This window comes from Pristiophorus japonicus, chromosome 1 (assembly GCF_044704955.1).
Source record: "Pristiophorus japonicus isolate sPriJap1 chromosome 1, sPriJap1.hap1, whole genome shotgun sequence".
NCBI classification, from domain to species: domain Eukaryota; kingdom Metazoa; phylum Chordata; class Chondrichthyes; family Pristiophoridae; genus Pristiophorus; species Pristiophorus japonicus.
Genome location: NC_091977.1, coordinates 324,865,253 through 324,883,042, shown reverse-complemented (window position 1 = coordinate 324,883,042; position 17,790 = coordinate 324,865,253). Strand labels below are relative to the sequence as shown.

At 46.9% G+C, this 17,790-nt stretch overlaps 1 protein-coding gene across 1 annotated transcript in view; it reads right to left on the bottom strand.

Moving 5' to 3' along the window:
* The window catches only part of sntb1 (syntrophin, basic 1), a 198,613-nt gene that overhangs the window by 19,789 nt on the left and 161,034 nt on the right, over positions 1-17,790 (bottom strand). The window contains exon 6 of the mRNA XM_070888787.1: positions 17,008-17,204. Coding sequence (XP_070744888.1) covers positions 17,008-17,204 — 197 coding nt within the window. The remainder of the gene's footprint in view (positions 1-17,007; positions 17,205-17,790) is intronic.

Below are 17,790 nucleotides of genomic sequence, written 5' to 3'. Positions count from 1 at the left end.
GGGACTGAAGGCGTGTGTGGGTGTGGTGTGGCTGCTTTGGGAGGAAGGAGGGTCAGTTTAGAGCTTTCGAGCAAATGGGGAAACAAAAATTAGCTGTTATCAGCCAGATATTTGGCCTATAATGGAGGGAGAGGAGGAGGCGTCACAGCACGCTGTAGAAACTAACACTGGAGAGAGCAGTGAGGTGGGTGAGGAGCACATTGGAGAGTGAAAAAGTGCGAGGTGGTTCTCGGACGAGGCAAATGCCTCCCTCCTGCAGAAGGTCAAATTACGCTGGGGTGATTTGACCCAGGGAGGGCCCAGAAGATATGGGCCAAGAAAGCAGAGGTGGTCTCGTCAGCGACCAATGAGGTGTGTGAGGGCAACCAATGCCGCAAATGATGGAACGACCTTGTGAGATCCGCAAGTGTAAGTATTACATTTATTTACATGTACATACGTATTTATATAGTTTGATTTGTAAGAGTCATGAGTGACTATCAGCAGAGGTCTTTCATTTTTACCGAGAATGTTGTAGTCAAAGCCTGCGGTCACAGTGCACATCTTTAGGTAAAGAATGATAATTATCATCATCCATCATTATATCTGTCGGTTATGTATTGTATCAGTCTCTGTGACAGTACCTAGCAATGATATCACGCAATGATCTCATGCCATGTCGTCCTATCACCTTTTACAGAAGAAGCTATCGATGATGAGATCCGTGCAGAGGCGAACGAGTGGAGGGGCGCCCACCAGTCATCAGCGACATCATTGACCTGGAGAAGCAGGTGCTCGCACTGATGAGGAAGCGCCCTCAGACGGCCACGCAAGCATCTGCAGACCCTGAAGTGAAGCGACGTGGGTAAAGTTTACACCGTTGCGTGATGTAAAGTCAATAGATGCCACATCCACTGAATCATATATGATGATTTCTAAAATTGTCCTAGAATTAATGCTGGTCTAATGAAAATCATTGCAATGCACAATGTGTTGATGGTCATGAAATGTGATGTCTGTGATAATCTTGATAGCGGTGGTGCTTTTGTCGTGCATATGCTGTGTGTAGCCCTGGTCTCACCTTGTGACCCTAGCACCCACTTCTCCTCTAATAACCTCATTTGTGTTTTGCAACTCAGCCAGCAGCGCGGCCCGAGGCAAGACCAGAGGCCAGAAAGTGGGGGCACGGGGCTGGACTCGCCGGATGATCCTACATCTGGTGCTGAGGAGGTCCGATTCTCGCCCGGCAATCCGCTGGGTCTGTCCTCTATGGATGAGAGCGTGGACTTCGAGCAATCTGCATTGCCACGCTCCTGAAGCCATTCCACCCCAAGGCCATCTAGTGCTCTTCCAGTCATTCCCGCCTCCGCTCTGGAGGTACCAGCACCAAGCACATCGCCACAGGGCACCCCATTTGTCCCCAGGACGGCGCTGATCCCACGGACGCAGCAGGTCTGGTCCACATGCGCCACATGAGAGCGGAGAGATGGTACAGTTGTTCAGGAGGACTGTAGACATTGGTGACCAGATCCTCACTGCGTTGGGGGGGCATATCCCGACAGCTGGCCACCATGACTGAGTACGTTCTGTGGAAAGCGGAGGCCCTGGAGGCAATAGCCAAGAACACTGCTGGCACAGGCCTCCCAGTGATCCTGGAGCACGGCACTCCACCCCTAGGTTCCGCACCACCGCTGCAAACGACAGATGAGAGGCAATACCAAGATCCTGCTTCTGGATCAGAGAATGTTTCCTCCTCGGCACCCCCCGCTCCCGTAACCGTCCAACCACCGCCTCTGCCTTCATCCCCCCCCCCCCCCCAAATGAGGCACCACCTGAGGAGCTCTTCGGCCAGGTGGCGAGGAGTGGAAGGGGTCGGGGAAGGAAAGTGAGGTGCATGTTCGCAGGTGATGGCTGTGTTATATCTCCATCTGGGTGTATGTAATTTGTTGTAATGTATGGGGGGAGGGTGCTACCCTCCTGCTTTGCCTTTGTATTCTGTGTTGCTGGACATGTTGACCATTTGATTGATGTCAGTGGTCGAAAAAGTGGGGTGTGGGCAGGGGTGGGGTGTTTTTAGCCTTGATACTTATGATTTCAGACCAATGTTGGTATAAAAAAAATTATTGAACATAACCTTGTGCATTGTCTCAGATAGCTGGACCGTTACACACTGGTGATTCCTTAACATGAAAGGGTTAAATAAAACTTAACTTCAAATCAACGTAAACTTTAACTGGCACCAAGGTGATGCCCACCATTGATGTCTGAGCTGCACACACAGCAGTGTGTCAGTGTTGTCACTTACAGCAACGTTCTTTCAGGCAAATCGTTCAGATATCCACTCCTGACGCAAGAGTCTTGCAGCTATGTAGCCACCACGGGCCCTTTCCTGCGGTCTGGAGGGGGGCGTGGGCATGCTGGCATAGTCAGCCTGATTGTCTGGCCCTCGGTCAGCGTCCAGCACCTCATCATCCTCCTTCTTCCTCTCTCTGCTAAGGTGGAGCATCAGTCCCTTCTGGCAATTCCTGTCCCCTCCTGATAGCCAGGTTGTGCAGCATGGAGCACACGACCACGAATTTAGCTACTTGCTCAGGGTTGTATTGTTGCTCCCCTCCTGTGGTCCAGGCATCTGAAGCGCTGCTTAAGCACAGTTTTTGTTTTCTGGACCACAATGCGTGTGTCTCTGTGGCTCTGGTTATATCGCTTCTTGACCTCTGTCACGCGGGGGGGTTATCAGCCAGGTGGCTAGGCCATATCAGTTGTCACCAAGTATCCAGCATTGTACTTGTGGCTGACTCTTAAACATGTCAGAGAGAGCACGCCCTCATCGAAGCTGCCTGGACATTTGGCATTTTGCCATTGTGATCTGGTTGTGGTCAATAACTAGTTGAACCTTCAGGGAGTGAAATCCTTTTCTGTTACGAAAAGCTCTGGCTCCTGAGAAGGTGCCCACATGGTGATGTGAGTGCACTGTATTGCTCCCTGCACCCTGGGGAACTTAGCAATGCAGTAGAATGCTCCAGCCCTGTCCGTCTGAGCCTCTGTGGTCATGAGGAAGCTGATAAAGTCCATCCTTCACACGTATAGGGCCTCCGTGACCTGTCTAATGCAGCAATGGGTGGCATGGTGAGACAGAGGGGAAATCTCGACCGCAGAGGCCCGAAAGGAACCGGATGTGTAGAAAGACAGTGCCGCGGTGATCTTGACCGACACTGATGTCCTGATGACCGGCTGCATATCTGGTCTGATGAGCTCGCATATTTCATTGATCACCATCTTTGTGGAAGAGCAGTCTCCGAAGGCAGGTGAGCTCGGACACATCGAGGTTAGACCTCTTCTCTCTAAGTGCGGGATGTGTATGGTCTGGATGATCTCCTCATTCTGGCACGTCTTAAATTGGGCACATAATGATGTGCATTAGACATTGAGCCATTTGTACTCTGCAGCATCTGCGTATTAATCGATGCAAGCCATTGCAGTGAAAGTATAATAGCGATTGATCAGAAGCAATAATTTCCTCACTAAAATATACCTACAGTAAACCCCGAATAGTCCAGAGTCTGAAAATATGTCTGTTGCGATGGTCATTTCACCTGAGAAGAACTCCAGAGTCAATCCAAACTCCCCCCGAAGTTGAAGCAGCCTTTTGAATGAAGCAACCTGCGATTTTAAAAATGGTGCCCACACCGCTGTGATTCGTTCAGAACAATTCCACTTTTTCTAAGCGGTATTGTGGGCGAGATGTGTGAGGTGGTGAAAGTGACGCTGGGTGATCTCCTTGGTGTTAGTTTCGGCAAATGTGATCTTTACGGCAAAAAAAAGTGGGCTGTCTGTATTATTGAATCTCTGCGTTAATTACGTGCGGAAACTAATGCTGGGTGTTGATTTCACCCATTCTGATTCCGCCCAAAAAAAGTGGGCGGGTGGTATTTTTTCCCGGCGTTACGCACATGGGGAAAAGTAACGCTCGGCGATAAGTGTCCAAAAATGGGCATCAGTTTCCATTTTGTGGCTAAATGGGCGATATCTGGGCGTTATACATCATTTCAGCGGTAAAATAGATGTTAAGTGGGTGTTGTGCATGCAAAAAAAAAAAGTGAAAAATCTAGTCCGTGGAAACAAAGCAGGTAGATGGAGTTGAGATACATTAGCCATGATCTAACTGACTTAACATGCTCGAGGGGCTGAATAACCTACTCCTGATCCTATGTTCCTACGGCAAGCCTCTGGGTCTGCTTGGCATCCTTCGTATTGCAGCTCAGTTTCATAACTCGTGACAAACCTGGAAGAGCGAGGGTGCCGGAAGGAACATTACATAAGAACATAAGAAATAGGAACAGGAGTAGGCCATACGGCCCCTCAAGCCTGCTCCGCCATTCAATAAGATCATGGCTGATCTGATCATGGACTCAGTTCCACTTCCCCGCCCGCTCCCCACAATCCCTTAACCCCTTATTGTTTAAGAAACTGTCTCTTTCTTTCGGTCTTAAATTTATTCAATGTTTTAAATGGGCAGTCCCTTATTCTAAGATCATGCCCTCTAGTTTTAGTCTCCCCCATCAGTGGAAACATTCTCTCCGCATCCACCTTGTCAAGCCCCCTCATAATCTTATACGTTTCAATAAGATCACCTCTCATTCTTCTGAATTCCAATGAGTAGAGGCCCTACCTACTCAATCTTTCATCATAAGTCAACCCCCTCATCCCTGGAATCAACCTAGTGAACCTTCTCTGAACTGCCTCCAAAGAAAGTATATCCTTTCATAAATATGGAAACCAAAACTGCACGCAGTATTCCAGCTGTGGCTTATATAGCTGTAACAAGACTTCCCTGCTTTTATACTCTATTCCCTTTGCAATAAAGGCCAAGATACCATTGGCCTTCCTGATCACTTGCTGTACTTGCATACTATCCTTTTGTGTTTCATGCACAAGTATCCCCAGGTCCAGCTGTACTGCGGCACTTTGCAATCTTTCTCCATTTAAATAATAACTTGCTCTTTGACTTTTTTCTGCCAAAGTGCATGACCTCACACTTTCCAACTATACTCCATCTGCCAAATTTTTGCCCACTCACTTAGCCTATCTCTGTCCTTTTGCAGATTTGTTGTGTCCTCCTCACACAAAGATGGGAGGAAAAGCAATGTATCAAACTTGGCTACGTTAGTCAGTCCCTTCCAAGTCATTAATGTAGATTGTAAATAGTTGGTGCCCCAGCACTGATCCCTGTGGCATCCCACTAGTTACTGGTTGTCAACCAGAGAATGAACCATTTATCCTGACTCTCTGTTAGCCAATCCTCTATCCATGCAAATATATTATCCCAACCCTGTGAACTTTTATCTTGTGCAGTAACCTTTTATGTGGCACCTTGTCAAATGTCTTGAAGTCCAAATACACCACATCCACTGGTTCCCTTTTATCCACCCTGTTCGTTATATCCTCAAAGAACTCCAGCAAATTTGTCTCACATGACTTCCTCTTCATAAATCCATGTTGACTCTGCCTGACCGACTTTTGCTATTCCAAATGTCCTGCTACTGCTTCTTTTATAATGGACTCCAACATTTTCCCTTAACAGCCCATGGGCTAACCAAGACCAAGAAATACCTAGGATTCTTGCTCCAACTCATTATTCAGTGATTCCTCCTGGGACGTGTGTGTGTGGACATCAGCTGAGGACAAGGACATACTTGGGTGTGATGCCACTGCAATTGAGTTGCCTGCTGAGCCAACTGCATCCCAACACTGAGTCAACGCTTTGAGGAAAGTGGGGGAGAAAATAAACCCAGGTGGGATCTCTATCAATCCCAGTCTTAAAAATGCAGACCATTATAAAAAGTCATTCCACTTTCCTCACCCCTAGAGATTCCTTCTGAATCCACAACAGAAACCCCAAAGAAACATTTCTATGTACCTCGCTTTGTATAATAATTAACCCAAGAGAAGTAACTGACTACTTCATTATTGACAAGGGTCACCTAACGGTGAGTTACAAGTGATATTTTGGAGGTTTATTTCTCCAGCAAGGTGTGAAAAATCGAACTGCTTTATTCCACTAATTCCATTCCTCGATTCAGCGTTCTGAATGCACATCCCTCTGTAGGAATGTTTTTTGTGTCACAACGTAACCCCAACATGCTGGATTACAGATTGACAAAAGCACCGGGTGAAGGATAATATTTTCAAATACACTAATGCTTCACTTGAGCCACTTTGTCACCACTACTGTATTCCTATCGCATTTAATAGTTCATACTGTAAAATCAGATCAGCAATTCATTCCATTTTATTGAATAACACACTAAGGTGAATGGGTCAAATGGTTGGCATTTCAATCATAAAATTTGTCCATATCTATGATTATTAACAGTGCATGCATCCCATTTCTTACCTCATAGTACTAATTTTATTCAGTGTCCTTTATTCTTTTTACAAAAAAAATCTGTTTGGTTGGCATTAAAATGCTATCATCCCTTGCATTGGTCTAAACTCTGTATTCAAGTTATCACACTACAGTCCTCATGGAGAGTTTTAGGAGGCTTTGTCTAATGCTGCAGAAATACTCCAGCTGATGGTGTCGGACTGGATATCTGTTGGATGTAATGATGCAGCTGGGAGATTGAATTGTACTGCCTACTGCACCTCAAACCAAGCTTGTTGACCAAGCAGCTCACATACACAGTTCCATGCCTTGGGCAGTTAATAATGTTAGCGAGAATACTATGTTACGAGTATTACAGACCCCCAAACAGTGGGAGGAAGATAGAGGAGCAAATATGTAGGCAAATTGCTGTGAAGTCCAAAAATCATAGGGTAGTAATAGTGGGGGATTTTAACTATCCAAATAGTGATTGGGACAAATATAGTGTGAAGGGTATAGAGGGTGCAGAATTCTTGAAATGCATTCAAGAGAACTTTTTAAGTCAGTTATGTAGCTAGCCCAACGCGAGGGGGCAGTCTTGGATTTAGTTTTGGGGAATGAAGCTGGGCAGGTTGAAGGGGTATTAGTGGGAGAGCACTTGGGTGCCAGTGACCATAATTCAGCCAGATTCAAGTTGGTTATGGATAAGGACAAGGATAGGCCGGGAATAAAAGTTCCGAATTGGGGAAAAGCTAATTTTGCTAAGTTAAGGAGTGATTTGGCCTTAGTCGACTGGAAACAGCTACCTGCGGGTAAATCAGTGTCAGAACAGTTGGAGGCATTCAAGGAGGAGATCCGGAAGGCGCAGGCCAAACATGTGCCCTTAAAGAAAAAGGTTGGGAATAACAATTCTAGAGCTCTCTGGATGTCTAGGGACTTGTACGGGAAGATAAAGAAAAAAAGGAACGCTTATGTCATATACCAACGGCTAATTCCAAAGCTTGTATTTTTTGTTCATGGTCTGTGTTTTTTCTGAAGATTAGTAACCTTACAAAAGAATATAGAGGCAATGGAGAAGGTGCAAAGAAAGATTTACAAAAATGACACCAGAACTAAGAGATCATAACTATCAGGAAAGATTGAACAGGTTGAGGCTATTTTCTCTAGAAAACGAGAAGGCTGATGGGTGATCTGATAGAGGTCTTTAAATTGATGAACGGTTTTGATGGGATAAACAGAGATGTTTCCACTTGTGAGTGGAGTCCAAAACTAGGGGACAAAAATATAAGATAGTCACTAATAAATCCAATAAAGGATTCAGGAGAAACTTCTTTACTCAGATTGGTGAGAATGTGAAATTTGCTACCACAGGAGTGGTTGAGGTGAATAGCATAGATGCATTTAATGGGAAGCTAGATAAGCATATGAGGGAGAAAGGAATAGAAGATTATGTTGATAGGGTCAGATGAAGTAGTGAGAGGAGGCTTGTGTGGAGCATAAACACCAGCATGGAACAGTTGGGCTGATGGGCCTGTTTTGGTGTTGTAAATTCTGTGTAATTCTATGTAAAATGTACCCATTGAACCTCTTTATAACTTTCTAAACTTAAATTTTTGACCTTTCTTAATGTTGAGAGTAGAGGCAATCCCCTTTAGAAACATAGAAATTTACAGCGCAGAAGGAAGCCATTTCGGTCCATTGTGTCCACACCGGCCGACACAGCCGCACGGCCCTTGGTCAGCAGCCCTAAAGGTTACGTATAAACCTATGAACAATGACGGAAAGACAAAGAGCACCCAGCCTAACCAGTCCGCCTCACAACTGCGATACCTCTTATACTGAAACATTCTACACTCCACCCCAACCGGAGCCATGTGATCTGGGAGAGGCAAAAACCAGAAACACCTAGTCCAATTTAGGGAGAAAAAAATCTGGGAAAATTCCCCTCCGACCCATCCAGGCGATCGAAACTAGTCGGCGTCGAGCTTGCAGCCAACATCTTGCCGTAGGCAATTAGGCTCATACAGCAGTGCCTGGTCTCCAGTCGTCTTGGACCCCCTTGCCACTGGACAAAGACCTTGCTCAGCTAAGCCCATGTGGTGGCCGGTGTGCAACGGTCACCCCACATTAAAAGAACTCGCGCACAGGCATCTTCCACTCCGTTAACATGTAGTTCGGGATCTGGAACGTCGGGACCCTCATGGACAACTCCAACAGCGACAGGCCGGAACGCCGCACCTCCATAGTTGCCCTGGAACTCAGACGCTTTGACATCGACATCGCCGCCCTAAGCGAGACCCAGTGGGCAGGGGAAGGCCAGTTCAAGGAACAAGGTGAAGGTTAATACCTTTTTCTGGAAAGGAAAACCAGAGGAAGAGCGCCGCCTTCATGGAGTTTGCTTCGCCATCAAAAAATGAGCTGGACAACCGCCTCAAAGATTCCCCGAGGAGTTAACGAACGCCTCATGACTCATTGACTCACCCTATCCCGGAACCAATGCACCACAGTCATCAGTGTGTACGCCCCAACACTCAATGCAACGGATGAGACCAAAGAGGGTTTCTATTCCAATCTCAAAACATCCCTGTCCCGTGTCCCCGCAGACGACACTGATCCTCCTCAGTGACTTCAATGCCAGGGTCGGCAAAGACACAGCTCTCTGGGGAGGTGCGATTGGCAGAGAGGGGGTAGGGAAATCAGGTTAGTCAAACACAATCTTCCCTTAACAAATCCGTGCTGACTGTCCCTAATTAATCCTTTCCTTTCCAAATGCAGATTTATCCTGTCTTTCAGGATTTTTTCCAATAATTTTCCCATCACTGAGGTTAGGCTGACAAAGCTGTATTTACTCGGCCTATCCCTTTCTCCCTTCTTAACTAAGAGTACTACATTAGTAGTCCTCCAATCCTCCGACACCATGCCCAGATCCAAAGAGGACTGGAAAATGATGGTCACAGCCTCTGCTACTTCCTCTTTTACTTCGCTCAACAGCCTGGGATGCATTTCATCCGGGCCTGGGAACTTATCTCCTTTCAAAGCTACTAAACCCCTTAATACTTCCTCTTTCCCTATATTTATTTCATCCAGAATATCACACTCCTCCTCGATAGCAATATCTGCATTGCCCCTTTCCTTAGTGAAAACAGATGCAAAGTATTCGTTAAGAACCATACCAACATCTTCTGCCTCCGCACAAAGATTACCCTCATGGTCTCTAATAGGGCCTACCCTTTCTTTAGTTACCTTCTTACTCTTAATATATTTATAGAACATCTTGGAGTAGAGTGAAAAAAACACACACCCTACACTTTCTGTTATATGCAGCCTTCCATCGGACTCAAAACTGTCATGTATGTAACCTTCATGTAACTGTAACCTTCATAACAATACTGCATGCTGTATACACCTAAGAAATGCACACCTTGACCACAGGGGGTGAACTCGTGGGAGACACTCCTCACCTGATCATCCAGGTATATAAAGGGAGGTCCCACGCAGGGTCATCACTTCTTGGTCCTGTGAATAAAGGTTCAGGTCACAGAGTGACCTTGTCTGCAGAATGTGCCTCGTGTGAATTTATAGTAGTGTGCAAGGACATTACATTTGGCGATGAGAAACTGGAATCAACGACTCACGAGAATGGCCACCGGTAGCACAGAGGAACGGTACTGTGTTGGTGAGGACTGGGACGATTTCGTTGAGAGGCTCCAGCAGAGCTTTGTCATGAAGGACTGGCTGGGAGATGCAGCGGCTGACAAGCAAAGGGCGCATCTACTGACCAGCTGTGGACCTAAGACGTACGCGCTGATGAAAGACCTGCTCGCATCCGAGAAGCCGGCGGACAAAACCTTTTGAAGAGCTCAGCAAACTGATCGGTGAGCACCTCAAACCAGCGAGCAGTATACACGTGGCCTAACACCGATTCTATACACACCTGCGTCTGGAAGGACAGAGCATACCGGACTTCGTTACGGACCTTCGGCGCTTGGCCAGCCTCTAAGTTCACAGACGTCTGCAGGGGGAGATGTTAAGGGATTTCTTTATTGAGGGCATTGGTCATGCCGGGATTTTCAGAAAGCTAATTGAGACCAAGGACTTGACCTTGGAAGCGGTGGCGTTGATGGTTCAGACCTTCATGGCGGTTGAGGAGGAAACAAAGATAATATACGCGCGCAACTCTGCTTCCAACATGGCGATGGATCAGGAAGTTAACATTGTAAATGCGACTCAGAACCCCGCAGGCAGGCAAGGGCAATTCGACACCACCCAGGCAGCAACAGACTCTAGAGTGGGTCCTCAACAGAGACAATAGCAGGTTGAACGGACATTTACGCCATCACAGTGGACAATGCGTCCTGGGATGGGGCCATTGACACCCATTGACAGAGTGCTCAAGAGTAATCAAAGAAACAATCCGAGAGGAATGCCTGGTAACAGCCCTTTTGTTCACAATGATCTCAGCTCATGCTGGAGATGCGGGAGCAGACATGCTGCAAAAACCTGTAGGTTTCAACAATTTATCTGTCGAAATTGTAACTTCAGTGGACAATTAGCCAGAATGTGCAGGAAGCCCGCAGGGAGGCTAATTTACGGGGCAGAAGAACCAGAAGAGAGGTCTGCAAGGCAGGTTGATGCTTGGGACAAAGCAATGGACGCTGAAGTTCAATGGGTTCATGTGGCAAACATCCACAGCTCATATCATCATCATCATCATCATAGGTGGCGTTTTGGTATAAGTCCTATTAAACGGCATCCCGGTATGCATGGAGCTGGACACAGAAGCCAGCCAGTCACTTATGAGTGTCCAACAATTCGAGAAACTATGGCCACTCAGCTAGCAGACCCAAACTAGAACGCATTGACACGCAATTACGGACATACACCAAAGAGATCATCCCAGTGCTAGGTAGTGCAATGTTGGTGGTCACACATAATGGAACAGAGAACCGGCTGCCACTCTGGATTGTCCCGGGAAATGGTCCCGCACTTTTGGGGAGGAGCTGGCTAGCTGAGATGAACTGGAAATGAGGGGATGTGCATGCCATTTCATCTGTGGAGCGAAGTTCACGCTCACAGGTCCTACAGAAATTTGAGTCACTATTTCAACCTGGTGTCGGGACTTTCTAAGGTACCAAAGTAGTGATATGCATCACCCCAGACGCCAGACCAGTGCACCACAAAGCCAGCGCCGTGCCGTATGTGATGCGGGAGAAAATTGAGAGAGTGTTGGACAGGTTGCTAAGAGAGGGCATAATTTCGCCCGTTGAATTCAGCGACTGGGCAAGCCCCATCATCCCTGTCCTTAAAAATGGATGGCTCGGTCAGGATCTGTGGTGACTACAAGGCCACTATCAACTGTCACTACAAGACCAATACCCGCTTCAGAGAGCGGAGAATCTTTTTGCCACGCTGGCAGGCGGCAAGCTGTTCACCAAGTTGGACCTCACTTCAGCCTACATGACCCAGGAACTGGCCGAAGAATCCAAGCTACTGACCACCACAAGGGGCTATTTGTCTACAACAGGTGTCCGTTTGGCATTCGATCAGCGGCCGCTATCTTTCAAAGGCACATGGAAAGCCTGCTCAAATCCATCCCTGGAACAATCATATTTCAGGACGACATCCTTATCACGGGTTGAGACACCGAGGAACACCACCTCAACCTGGAGGAGGTGTTACGCCGACTGGACCAGGTAGGCCTGCGACTAAAGAAGTCCAAGTGTGTGTTTTTGGCCCCAGAGGTCGAGTTTTTGGGCAGGAGGGTTGCCGCAGACAGGATCCGGCCTACCGAATCCAAAACTGAGGCGATTCGTCGTGCGTCCAGGCCCGGCAACACATCGGAGTTGCATTCATTTCTGGGACTCTTGAACTATTTCGGGAACTTTCTGCCGAACTTGAGCACATTGTTGGAGCCGCTACACGTGCTCCTGCCTAAGGGTTACGATTGGTTTTGGGCGGAGACTGTCGGGAATGGGCTTTCAATCGAGCACGGAACCTGCTTTGTTCTAATAAGCTGTTGACTCTCCAACCCCTGTAAGAAATTGGTTTTGACATGCGATGCATCATCCTATGGGGTTAGGTGCGTGTTGCAGCAGAGCCAACTCCAACCTGTGGCTTATGCCTCCAGGTCGCTCTCCCAAGCAGAACGGGGATATGGGATGGTTGAAAAGGAAGCACTCGCATGAGTCTACGGGGTGAAAAAGATGCACCAGTACCTTTTTGGCAGAAGGTTCGAGTTCGAACCGGACCACAAGCCGTTAACATCCCTGTTGTCAGATAGCAAAGCTTTCAATGCCACTGCATCAGCTCACATAAGGCGATGGGCTCTCACGCTGGCTGTGTATGATTACACCTTACGGCACCATCCAGGCACCGAAAATTGAGGGGGCAGCGAAGCAAAGCGCTGAGATGGTCATGGCCGTTGAAGCCTTTGACAGCACAGGCTCCCCCATCACAGCCCGCCAGATCAAAATCTGGACCAACAGAGATCTCCTCCTATCCTTGATCAAGAAATGTGTCTTGACTGGGGATTGGACGCCCGCACACGGAGCATGCCCCGAGAAGATCAGACCGTTCCACAGACGGATGGATGAGCTCTCCATCCAAGCTGACTGCCTACTATGGTGCAGCCAGGTAGTTATGCCCCAGAAGGGAAGGGAAGCATTCATCAGGGAACTCCACAGCGAGCACCCAGGCATCATGCTAATGAAGGCCATTGCCCGGTCATATGTATGGTGGCCGGGAATTGACTCAGACCTGGAACACTCTGTTCGCAGGTGCACGACGTGTGCCCAGCTGGGCAATGCCCCCAGGGAGGCCCCACTCGGCCCGTGGCCCTGGCCCACCAGGCCATGGTCACGTATTCACGTAGACTACGCGGGCCCGTTCATGGGGAAAATGTTCATTGTAGTTGATGCGTACTTGAAATGGATCGCGTGCATCATATTGAATTCGTGCATGACATCCACCACAGTGGAGAGTCTGCGTGCGGTCTTTGTGACCCACGGTTTGCCGGACATCCTGGTTAGCGACAACGACCCGTGTTTCACTAGCTATGAATTCCGGGAGTTCATGTCGTGTAATGGCATCAAACATGTCAGGACGGCACCGTTCAAGCTGGCTTCCAATGGCCAGGCGGAACGTGCAGTCCAAATCATAAAACTGGCCATGCTCCGCATTCAAGGACCCTCCCTTCAATGCTGCCAATCGCGCCTCCTGCTGGCCTATAGGTCCCAACCGCATTCGCTCACGGGAGTCCCGCCCGCGGAACTACTCATGAAACGTACACTTAAAACTCGGCTGTCTCTCATTGATCCTGTCCTATCAGACATTGTTGAGGGCAAGCGCCATGACCATAACTCAAAGGGGAGATGTATAGAAATCGATGACCTGGTATTTGTTCTTAATCACGCTTTGGGGCCCAAGTGGCTTGAGGGTACTGTAATTGGCAAAGAGGGGAATAGGGTCATAGTGGTCAGACTTAACAATGGACAGATATGCCACAAACATCTGGACCAAGTTTTTAAAAAAAAGTTCAGCATGGACACTGAGGAACCTGAGGAAGATCATGAGATGTTGCCCACACCACCACCACCAGTGAATGCGCAAAAAGAACATTCAGCAGCATGCACAGTCCGTGTGGCCAGCCCGGACAAGCCGGAATGTATGTAACCTTCATGTAACTAACATTCATAACAACACTGCATACTGTATACACCTGAGAAATGCACACCTTGACCACGGGGTGAACTTGGAGACACTCCTCACCTGGTCATCCGGGTATATAAAGGGAGGTCCTACGCAGGGTCATCACTTCTTGGTCCTGTGAATAAAGGTCACAGAGTGACCTTGTCTGCAGAATGTGCCTCGTGTGAATTTATAGTAGTGTGCAAGGACATTACAAAAACAATACTGTATATGGAGCAAGGTCCATGCAGGGTAAGACTACCTTGCGTAACTCTTGCTTCGATGTATTTGTTGGCCTGACTCCCAAGCCACTTTTGCATTGGTAAGCAATTGAATTTGCTTTGCAGTGATGCATGTGTCCCAGTATGTGTGCAGGCTGATTTAATTGATCTTTAATTATTACTGTACATAGTTTGACATCTGTGTTTTCATTTTATTGTTTCATTAGTCAGTTAGTTTCCTTAGGTTAATTATTATACAAATGAGTTATTAGGCATTTACATTTTTTATTTACTCATTCTCAATGTGGGCATCACTGACAAGGCCGGCATTTATTGCCCATCCCTAGAGTCAACCACTTTGGTGTGGGACTGCAGTCAATCTAGGCCCTGACCATGTAAGGACAGCAGGTTTCCTTCCCTTAGAGACTTGAACACAACAATCTAAGCTGACCCTTCCAGCGCAGTACTGAAGGAGGGCTGCACTGTCGGAGGTACCGTCTTTCAGATGAGACGTTAAACAGTCTGCTCTCGGGTGAACGCAAAAGATTTTGAAGAAGAGCAGGGGAGTTATCTCCGATGTCTTTGTCAATATTTATCCCTCAACTAACATCACTAAAAAACAGATCATTTGGTCATTATCACATTGCTGTTTGTGGGAGCTTGCTGTGCACACATTGGCTACCATGTTTTCCTACATTACAACAGTGACTAAACTTAGTACTTCATTAGCTGTAAGGTACTTTGGGACATCCTGATGTTGTGAAAAGTATTACAGAAATACAAGTCTTTCTTTCCTTAAAGGGGCATTCATGAACCAGTTGGCTTTTTATGACAATCCAACAGCTTCATGGTCATTTTTACAGACACCAGCTTTTTATTTCCAGATTTTTAAAACTGAATTTTAAAATTTCTCAAACTGCTGTGGTGGGATTTGAATTCATGTTGCCTGGATTATTAGTCAAGTAACACAACCACTAAAAGAATTGTAACTTTTAATCATTATTTCAGCAGGATGCGTTTTCATAGTAGTAATTGGAAGATCTAGTTTTATTCATCAAAATTATTCCTCTACCACATTAGTTGTTAAGAGTTACATTACTGGTTTTTTTGAGTGGGTGAATTTTGCAATCATTAATGTAAGAGATGTTTGTGCTGCAGAATGGATATTTTTTCTACTTTTTGCATCTGGTGTCTGCTTTCTCAGGTATAGCAGTTGGAATGTCTCTCTGATCTTTCCCAACCAGACGCTTAACCTCGAATCTCAGAGCATGCTCTACTGCACCATGTTAAATATTCACAATCCCCCCAACAACCAACCTTGTAGGCTCCTCTGAGTCAGACTGTCAGCTTACTTGCTAATTTATGGGCAGTTTGTTATGAATTAAGTTTGTACCTCACACCTTAAATAGTGAACAGACGAGAGCCACATCTCAATAATTTGGATGGGATTTGGGCACAAGTGAAAGTTCTGCAAAAAGCCCGTCATTTTGGCTAGTCCACTAAATAGCTACAAATTTACAGCACAGAAACTAGCCATTCAGCTCAACAGGCCTACATTGGTATTTATGCTCCACATGAGCCTCCTCTCACCGTACTTCATCTCACCCTATCAACATATCCTTCTATTCCCTTCTTATGTGTTTATCTAGCTTACCCTTAAATATATCTGTTATTCACCTCAACTATTCTGTGGTAGCAAGTTGCACATTCTCACTACTGAGTAACGAATCTCGTCCATTTTCCTATATGCGCAACACTAAAGAGTTAGGGACTCCGATAGATAAGCACCAGAAAACTGCCAGAAAATCAGACACGAGGCTGTTAGGAATTACTGGATCATCAAGGACTCTGATGTACAAATCTCACTCAATTATTAGATAGTTTGAAGGAGAGGGTCACGTTTGTATTATCACCAACCTGAGCTGTGTACCAAGAGGGGCTTTGACAACCTTGGGGGCCAAAATTGCTCTCAGCAGGAAATTGGAAGGGCAATTCAAATAAACCAAAAATGTTCTGCCCGGCGGGAATCAGAAAGAATAGCTGGAAAATTTGGCTCTTTAACTGACACCGCCTCGGGGTGTAGGGATGGGATTGGGTATGGAGCGGGAGGGACGCTGCGAGGCCTATGTCGAGCCCACTGGACTACCAGGGAGGGTTTCGGCCGGGCCAGCAGCCCGGCACCCAAGATGGGGTGCTAGGCTGCCTGTTGGCGGCCCGGCCGAAGCAGCGGCCACCATTGTTGGGTTGGCCGACAATTGAAACAAAATGGCGGTGCGCCCTTCCCTTTAAGGGCGGCCACACCGCCCATCCACTAGTAGCTTCCCGACTCTCCAAGCTGTCCGGTGGCGTCTGCGCTCCCGCGGAGTAGCAATGGGTTGGAGCGCCAGCGGGACAGAAACACGAGGCGCAGCGGAAACCTGTTGCCATCTTCCCCCAGCCCGGGGGCAATTCTAGATGGGTCGGCTCCGCCACCTGCCCCCAGTCAAAAAGGCCTTTCCGTCCTATTCCCACCTCTTGGAGGCAGTAACGGGCTTTCAAGAAGTAAATTTCCACCCCGCTATCCCAGCCAGAAGTGGACAGAGGAAAAAAAGAAGCCAATTAGTTAAAAAGCTTAATTCCTCTGTACCTTCATTGACTTTCTCTGTGTATTGTGCAGCAAAATCAAGTTTTTTATAAATGTATTTACAACTTCAGTGCACATGATGCACAACAGAAATTTTCCCTTTTTTTTTTACACACCGTAATAGAAATACTTACTGGTTGCAATTTCTTTAATTAGTTCTGCTGCTTTGTGGCAGCCCTGTACGATTTGCCTGGTCCAGTTGGACAGATTAGAGTTGGTCTCAACGCGGAAGAGATGTGTTTCGATGCCTTGGCGTGTTCCGGTACGAGTGGCAAAACACAGTTCCACGCCTGGCCGTGGTGAATCTCTCCCCGCACCAGAATGAACCAATCTACCAAAACAAACCGTGCACATACTTGGTAAGATTAAAAAAAAGAGAAGTGTTTGTTAATGGAATAATTGAAGTTCACAGGGAATCTGACTTTGAAACTGTTACAAATGGTTGGGAACATGGGAACAGGAGGAGGCCATTCAATCCTTCGCGCCTGTTCCGCCATTCAATTAGATCGTGGCTGATCTGTACCTTAACTCCATCTACCCACTTTGATTCCATAACCCTTAATACCCTTGCCCAACAAAGATATATCAATCTCAGTTTTGACACTTTCAATTGACCCCCAGACACGACAGTTTTTGGCAGGAGGTGTTCCAGATTTCCACTACTCTTTGTGTGAAGAAGTGCATCTTGTAGATAGGACACACAGCACATTGATAGTGAAATACAAGATAACTGATCTATTTCTGCACCATCCCTTAGTTACTTGTGCAAATGACACCATTTTTGATTCAGGCCAGGCCCTTGCAACCCTTTCAAGTTTTAAACTACAGGTACTCACAGAAGCTCACTGGTAAATGCACAACTCGGTGTGCTACTGAGCAATGCAGATCGGAAAGGCCTGATCCAAAGGTTTGACCCT